Source organism: Nannospalax galili, unplaced genomic scaffold (genome assembly GCF_000622305.1).
Source record: "Nannospalax galili isolate Female #2095 unplaced genomic scaffold, S.galili_v1.0 scaffold709, whole genome shotgun sequence".
NCBI lineage: Eukaryota > Metazoa > Chordata > Mammalia > Rodentia > Spalacidae > Nannospalax > Nannospalax galili.
The window spans coordinates 1,336,782-1,345,829 of NW_008360314.1; the positions used below are offsets into that span (position 1 = coordinate 1,336,782).

At 35.3% G+C, this 9,048-nt stretch overlaps 1 protein-coding gene across 7 annotated transcripts in view; it reads left to right on the forward strand.

Annotated features, from left to right (window-relative positions):
* Ccdc102b (coiled-coil domain containing 102B) overlaps window positions 1-9,048 on the forward strand; it is a 129,870-nt gene that overhangs the window by 44,321 nt on the left and 76,501 nt on the right. For all 7 annotated transcript variants that reach the window (XM_029559534.1, XM_017796069.2, XM_029559533.1 and 4 more), the window contains one exon: window positions 6,917-7,007. In XM_029559534.1, the coding sequence (XP_029415394.1) occupies window positions 6,917-7,007 (91 nt within the window). The remainder of the gene's footprint in view (window positions 1-6,916; window positions 7,008-9,048) is intronic.

Here is a 9,048-nt window from a genome sequence, read left to right on the forward strand (position 1 = left end):
GAAATTATTAACACATTCAGTAAAGTGGCAGGTTACAAAATTAACCTACAAAAGTCTGTAGGCTTTCTATAGACCAATAACAAGCAATCAGAGAAAGAGTACATGGAAACACTCCCCTTCACAATAGCTGCAAAAAAATCTCAGAATAAACCTGACCAAAGGCATTGAAGACTTCTAGAATGAAAATTTTAAAACTTTAAAGGAAGAGATTGAGGAAGACATCAGAAGATGGAAGGGCATCCCATCCTCATGGATTGGAAGAATTAATATTGTGAAAATGACCATCCTACAAAAAGCCATTTATAGATTCAATGCAATGCCAATCAAAATCCCTATGACATTTTTCACAAAATTGGAAAAATCCATCCTAAGATTCATATGGAAGCACAAAAGACCTTGGAGAGCCAATGCAACCCTGAGCACTAAGAGCAATGCTGGGGGGGATTACTATACCAGATATTAAACTGTATTACAGAGCTATAGTCATAAAAGTAACTTGGTACTGGCACAAAAATAGACCTGTAGATCAATGGAACAAAACCGAAGACTCGAATATGAGTACATTCAATTTTAGCCACCTGATATTTGACAAAGGAGCCAAGAACATTCACTGGAGGAAAGGCAGCATGTTCAGCAAATGGTGCTGGCAAAATTGGGTCTCCACGTGCAGAAGAATGGAACTAAACCCCTAACTTTCACCGTGCACAAAAATCAACTACAAATGGATCAAAGACTTCAATGTGAAGCCTGAAAGTGTTAGAAGAAAACATTGGCAATAACCTACAAGATATAGGGGTAGGAATGGGTTTTATAAACTGGACATTAACTGCCCAAGAAACAAGGTCAAGAGTCAATAAATGGGACCCCATTAAACTAAAAAGATTCTGTACATCAAAAGAAGCAAACAAGGAAGTGAAGAGAAAACCCACCCAATGGGAGAAAATCTTTACCACTGACACATCCAACAGAGGTTTAACATCCAGAATATATAACAAACTCGAAAAAACAAAGTATCAAGAAAGGAAGTAACCCATTTAAAAAATGGGCTAAAGAACTGAACAGAGAGTTCTCAAAAGAAGAAGTAAAGATGGCTATGAAACATCTTAAAAGATGTTCAACATCACTAATAATTAGGGAAATGCAAATTAATACCACTTTAAGATTTCATCTTACCCCAGTCAGACTGGCTAAGATCAAGAGAACAAATGATACCAAATGTTGGAGAGAATGTGGGGAAAGGGGATCACTCATCCACTGCTGGTGGGGCTGAAAAGTTGTTCAACCCTTATGGAAAGTAGTGTGGAGAACTCTTAAATACTACAAATGAACCTACCATTTGACCCAGTTATACCACTCCTTGGTATATACCCAAAGAACTCATCCTATTGCAGAGACACTTGTACATCCATGTTTGTTGCTGCTCTTTTCACAATAGCTAAGAGATGGAAACAACCTAAGTGTCCCTCAACTGACGAGTGGATAATGAAAATGTGGTTCATTTATATGATGGAGTTTTACTCAGCAGTAAAGAAAGATGAAATCATGAAATTTGCAGGAAAATGGATGGAAACTGAAACTGTTATACTAAGTGAAGCAACACAGACTCAGAAAAAAAAAACCCAAAAACAAAAAATGGTGCATGTTCTCCCTCATATATGGATCCTATCACCAAATCCTTGTAAGTGAATATGTATCCCAACATAACTACAGGAACCAGGATAATGAAGAGGAACCAGGGAAGTAAAGGAAAAGAAAAAATTTGAAAGAGAAGAACAGTAGAAAACAGGTGTTAACAAGGGCCATATGGACAATAATGGGATTATTTTAAGTCGAGGAGGGGAGGGAAGGTTATACAAGAAACCTAGGGGATAAAGGGAAAGAAGGAGCTCAAGAGAGATGGGACCCTAGAAGAAGGGTATTATTAAGGAAGAAATGGAAAAAAATGGGGGCACCTTGAATGGGGAAACCATGGTAGAAGACTTAGACAACGTGGGAGATAAACAACGCCTAGTTAGTTTTAGAAAACCAGAGGGAAACATATTAGGCCAACAACCTACTGACATATTATACATACAACCAGAACAAAGAATGTAATATATGCCTCAGCAAGGTTTATCTGAGAGCGTTTGGTCTTTGCCCAAGCTCTGTCTACATGGAACATGGTAATTAAAACTACCAGACTGGTGGAACTAACGTTCATTGATTTTTAACAGCCATACTTTGAGGCCTATACTAATTTGGTCAGGGAGATGTAAAGTATAGTTTTTGCTCATTACCCTCCTAGGTCGACTAAGTTCCAGGGGACTATGAGCATCTCTCAAAATGTCCTGTAGCTGTGGTGAGTCACCTGTCCTCTTAAGCAAGGTGGCTGTGGAGACCCCACCAGATGGACCTGAACCAGTGTCTAGTCTACAAAGAGAAGGGTCAACACAGAGGAAACATTTCTTCTGTGCTTCCAAGCGAAGCCAGCCATGGTTGACCAGGACCTTTGACTTATCTTCTCATAGAAGGAACTAGTAAAAGAAAGGAGCCAGGGGCTCCTCCCAAACCCATGTTACCCCTGAGGGACAGATCCTCAAACGACCTTAAGAGCAAAAATAAATTATTTTATCTGGGCCAACTGTAGGGTCTTAAATACCCAAAAGGAATGTATAACCAAAGATTAATGGGCTCAATATAATTGTTAAGAGTCCATATGTATAGCTAAAGTCTACATAATAATGTCAGACAGGTGATACCTTCCTTTGAGTTATTGGCCAAGGGGGCCCAAGAGGCTCCCAGACAGTAACCCAGCATAGAACTGGGAAAATGAACAACATACCACAATCTTATATAAAGGAATATTAACAACTGATTGCTGCTAGGTGAGGAACAGCTGATCTTCCTAAAATAAGGATCTCTAGACAGGCTGACTAGATTCAGCAGACAGGAAAGCACTGGAGAATAGCTGAGGGTGTTGACAACACAGTGGACAGTAGCAGGGATGACAGAGTATGTGGGCTCCAGTATGTGGGAGGGGGGAGGCTATGAGATGGTGCTATTTGGGAAGTGGGTATATAGATGAATAAGATTGTGTGGGATGTTCTGTATGATATACACTCAGAAAAATCAACAAATTAAGAAAAAAGACATATTTGAGGAGGAAGCATAAAAATTTACTTCATGTTAAATAGTAGAGGTGATAAACATTACCAGTTAAATCTACCTGATGACTTTATATCCATACTCAGGTACTAAGGATCTGAGTGTAACTGACCGTGACTAGTAATCATCAGGTACATAGAGATTAAAGACACGTGCAAAAATCTAAGCATTAGTAGCATTAAAAATGTAGGAAACAACGTATTTTAAAATGAAATGGAGATCTTTAAAGGGTAAAAACTCATTCAATAATTTTATGTCTTACAGGCCTTTTACTGAGCTCAATATTGTATAACTGTATTAATTCAACTGTGAACCTAGAAACTTGCAGCCATTTGTGAAAGAGATGTACTCTTGCTCTGGAGTGTGTTACTGAATATGTTAAAGCTGTAATGAAATGCTTCTTCTAATCATGTGGTTATTAAATTAAAAAAAAATAAAACAGTCAAGTAACCCACGGCCATTTAATATGCTTTTATGGATTATGCGTCTCCCAACCCCAACTGCCAGGTTGTAACATTTTATATGATAAAAAACAGGAAATAGTCCATCAGATGTTTTATTTATGATGTACATATAAAGTGAAAAACACCATCGGATTTAAAGTGCTTCTAACACACTTTAAAGAGGAAAAGAACTAATATATTTTAACTTCATTTGATAAAATCATACTATTTCCATCTCATGGGCACAATTCACCTGGATATAAACTAGATGCACTCATGTTTTCAGATTATATTCAGGCATAACTGCAATTTAAAGTCTAATATGCATTTTGAAATGATGTTCTTGAAATAGTTATAAACTCTGAAAGGTTACTTAAATCTATAGTATTTTAAGAACATTATTTTTCAGGAATCATAAGATATTTTTTATAATAAGAAATTATTTTTCAGGACTGGAAAGATGGCTCAGTGGTTAAGAGCACTGGCTGATCTTGCAGAGGACTAGGGCTGTATTCCTAGAATCCACATGGTGGTTAATAACTGTCTGTAATTCCAGTTCCAGAGGATTTGACACTCTTCTGACTTCTACAGTCATCATCTGACATGGGTGCATTTACATACATGCAGACCATACAATCATACACATTAAATACACAAACAAACAAATAAAAAACAAATGTTTTTAAATACAAAGTATTATCCTTTGAAAAGTTCAAAGTAATTAAAAATTTTAAATTTGTCATTTGAATTATTAAAACATGTCAAAATGTGAAATTTTAATTTCTCAGTGTATATAATTCTGAATTTTATATCTGTTTATTCTGTAAAATCTCAAAATTCAAATTTCCAAGAGAACATTTTCTGTCATGATATTTATAAATAAAATAATTCTCAAAATTAATTTTAGGGAAAATTTGCCAGTTTGCTTCTCTACACAACTGTAAGTTAACTAGCCCTTTGTTTACATTATTCTATTAATTTAACATTTTGCTTGCTTTTTTAAGTTTTCTAATTAGTGACAACGTATCACAAAGTTCTCATGTAAATTTAACAAGTCAAAATGTAAAAATGATGTGCTTATTTTGGAAAGTTCTAACTATGGTATGAACTTAGTACTATAATTTTTAGATTTTTCACTTTAAATACTAAAGTTTTAGTCAATATCCCATAGTTTCCACATATTTGACTATGCAATAACATCTCAAATTTAAAACATGCCCATATCTCAGTTATTCAACCTTTCACTGTGCCATGGCCTGTGGACATATATGTAACACAAAATATTAATGTTTTCACATTTGTTACTTATTTCTGTACTTTGCTTTTCTTGGCATTCCAAACAAAGCACTTAAGGAAAAAACACATGACAAGCAGCCTGGGTGTTAGCTAGCTGTGCTTGCTTATCCACCAGAAATTTGGGCTGAAATTGTTAGCTCTGAAAAATACATATATCGTAGACTTTATAAGATTTACATTTCAATATTGAAACTTTTTTGTGTTTGCAGTTTGCTTAATACATTTCTTCTTCTTCTGTCAAGGGTGGGCTCTAAATCAGAGTTCTGAAAACGGTGGCTTTGTTTTCCTTCCCTCCTCTTCATTGCTTGCCCCTCCTCACTCTCCCCTCCTGACTCTGCCTTTCTCTCAATTTAAATCTTTTGCAGTTAAACTATGCTCGAATTCTTTTATAGCCTCTTTCCATTTTATGGTGTTATTCATGCAAATATAGTTAAATGACTCTTTTAAAGCTTGCTTATACATTTTATTGTATTAAACTAATATATTTAGAGTCTAACACTGTTCCAAAGTATTTTCAAGTTGCTATGAGGAAGTCATTTTTTCTAAATACACAAATGAAATTTAATTTTGATACTGTGTCTTCTAGCACTGTGAAAACATATTTGAATATTTGTAGTGACATTTAATGTCCCTGAAATAGATTTCTGTTTTTATTAATTGTAAACTCAAAAAGGTTCTTCTTCACAACCTCAATTATCTCTGTGTTATATAATAATCACTATCTGTTTAGATAGAGTCCAAACACATATGATTTTTCTGTCAGTTTCTGCTCCTGTCACATCTGCTGATATTGTTTAACAAAACCTAGAGTTAAGGAATGAAGAAATAGACTCTGCCAATAGAAGTTACGTGAAACAAATGGCTCTTTGAAAAATAATCATATCCACCATATAGAGTGTATGAATGATAATTCAAATTAAACTATTATTTCCAATAATTCACTTTTTTATTGTAATCAATGAAAAAAATGTCAGTTGTTTAGATACGGAAGGCACAAAATTTAATCTTACTTTCACAAATGATGAGTGATTTAAATCATTATAATTATTTAAGCAGTAAGGTTTTCAGTGAAATTGCTTTTCTAACAAAGATGTCAAAAGCTTAAAAATATTTATATTTCCAGTAAATGATTGATTATTTTCAAAAGATTTATGTATTTTCTTTTACATTTAATTGTGTCTATATGTATGTGTTTATGTGTAGGTCTGTGCACATGTGCGTGCAGATGACCAAGGAGTGCAGAAAAAGTCCTTTGGAGCTGGAGTTACAGGACATTGTGAGCCCCTGATGTGGGTGCTGGGAGCAGATCTTGGTCCTCTGGAAGAGCACTATGCACTCAGTGTCTAGGCCATCTCTTTAGTCCCAAGATTGATTTTTCTTTTGAATATACAACACAGGTTGACCTTACCTTATGGTCCCAATGTCTTACTTAGCGAGTGTTCTGATTACAGGCAAATGCCACCATGCTAATTTAAGTATGGGTTTTTAACACTACAAAAGAAAGACTCCTTTGGCATTTTGAGTCAGCTAGGAAGATTCTTCATTCTTAGATAACCACAATGTGGCTTTTGATAACAATCATCTCAAAAGTATACATGGCATACACCCTTAATCCCAGCACTCAGGAAGAGGAGGCAGGAAGATCTCTGTGAGATCGAGGCCAGTCTGGTCTACATAGTGAGTTCCGGGCCAGCTGGGGCTGCCTTTGTGATTTTGTCTCACAGAAAGGTATACAAAATATTCTTCTATATATAGAAATAATATGATTAAGAGGAATTGAGAAATGCATGAAATATGCATGAAGAAGCAGGCAGAAAACTAATAGTAACAATTTCATATTAAACATATTGAAGGTATGATAAAGTTAACAGAATAAGTGGTTTTGTTGATTATTTGTATTTTTGAATAGTTGCAAAATACATTTTCCTATAATAAATACAAGAATTTAGGAAAATAGGAAACATAAAATTTTATGGATACCTAAAGTTATTTAAAAGTTCACTTAATTTTGTTTTAATTCTTAAATTATTTAGAATTCGTGCAGCATTGGAAAAAGAAATAGAGCAACTGGAGTCAGCCTTGTCTCTATGGAAATGGAAGTACGAAGAGCTGGAAAGATCAAAGGTACCAAACATGAAAGCTGCTGGGGAACTGTTGCACCGAAAACAGGGTAGTCAAGGCTTTCTTTCTGGAAAGTGGCAGAAGGAAACAAGGCTAAGGCTGGGCAGACAGAAAGTGTGGTAAAACCTGGAGCTTGTTTAAAAGAGGACTATTTGAAATCACTTAGAGACAGTGAACTTAACTGAATTCAAGACAAGAGATCCTGTTCTGACACTGTTATCCTGGTTTTATTTCCTTTCTCTGCTCTTCATCTCTTTCAAATACTTGAGAGGTTCTTGTTCATTCTGGAGCTGAGTCTGAACACAAATTCATGACGATTCTCCTGCTTTGGCCTTCCAGGCACTAAAATTATAGGAATGAGCCACTATGCCAGGCTATTTATTTCTTTTCTTTTAAAAATCATATTGCACATACTTTGAGGTGTATAACAGATGTTTGGGAGGCATATAGATAGTGAAATATTTATTGATAAACTACATGACACAGTCATTCTGGATGCCCAGGACAGCACTGCTGTATATATCTTCTTATCTCCTACCATCTGTTATAAACAATTTTTATGTTCTTTTAGAAAGCAGTCTGAAAATAGCAATTTATCTCAAGTGTATTCCATTATTCAGGAAACCACTTGCCTTTATAAGGTTCTTTCATTACTATCAATAAACTTCTGCCATTGAGTTCATTATAAAAATCTATTAATATTTATTGTGGGCTTTATTAATTGTGTCAACATTACAACTACCCTGAAGAAAGTAAAAGCCTGACTCCTAAAATAAATTTTTAAGAGTGGGCCGGAACCCAGAGGACACCTGTTCTCCCAGATGTCTCTCAGAACTGTTATCGATGGATCTTGTCCCCTGGGCATATCGAGTTGTCTGTGTCCTCACTCTGTTGTTGAACTGACTGTGGAACTCTTTGATCCCCTTCTGTCCCCAGGTCGGGCCACTTTCATTACTTATTCAAAATGTTTTCTCCAGATTCATGGGGGAAGTACAAGTTCAAGTTCAGCTCCACCCTTAATCCTCACAGAGCATCTGGTCTTTTCATCCTCAGTTCACTTTCATCCAAAGTCACTCATCCTTGCCAACCCCAGCTCTGTCCAATGGGTGGGTGTGCTGCTTGAAGTACTTTGATATGTTAATTCTCAAGCACATCACATTCATTTACTATCTTTTAAGGTGGCACACCAAACTAAGGTTGCCAAAAGGACACCCTGGTTAGGCACGTGGCTTTGTCGGGGTTAATTAAACTCTATTAGTCAAGATTATGTCCATTAATAACAGTCATTCCTACATTTTATCCTGTCACTTGTAAGTACATGGAAAGAACTAGATATAATTAAGGTTAAGTGTAATAAGTCAGGCACAAATACACATGGACCTCATAATCTCAGTCGTAAATGAAATTAAATCACAAATGATCTCATAGAAATTGAAAATAGAATTGTGATTACTAGAGGATAGGAAGAGGAGGGGAAAGGAAGAATTAGGAGAAGGTTAACACCAGGGTCAGGTGCTATGTAAAGCAGGGTGACTACTGTGATGATGGTGTGGTGTACACTTTATGAAGCTAGAAGCAAATATTGGCAAAGCTTTGAGACAGAACCAGCCTTCAATTTAACTTGAAAAGATTCCCACATGCATGTCTTATCTCATGCCACTAGTGTGCAGTGCAGACCTGGTAATGACATTCTAGGTTCCTAAGCCCTTTCATCCAGTACTTTAGTATTTATGTAACAATTGTTTTGAGGAAAAGTCATGGCTTTGTGTTGATTTACAACACAATATACATATTTTAAAATAGGCAACATTTTTTGTCAATGTATGACTTTTTGATATCAAATCTGAAAATATCTATTACAAATTTTTTGATAAAAATATATAGATGTAAAACAAAACAAATATAGTATTTTACAGTATAAATTAGTTTATATTTGATAACAATAATTATAATTGTACATATATGTATAATACATGAATACATGTGTGATGTTTCTATTAGCTGAAATAGCTTGTATCTTTAAATATTATAAAAACATATATCT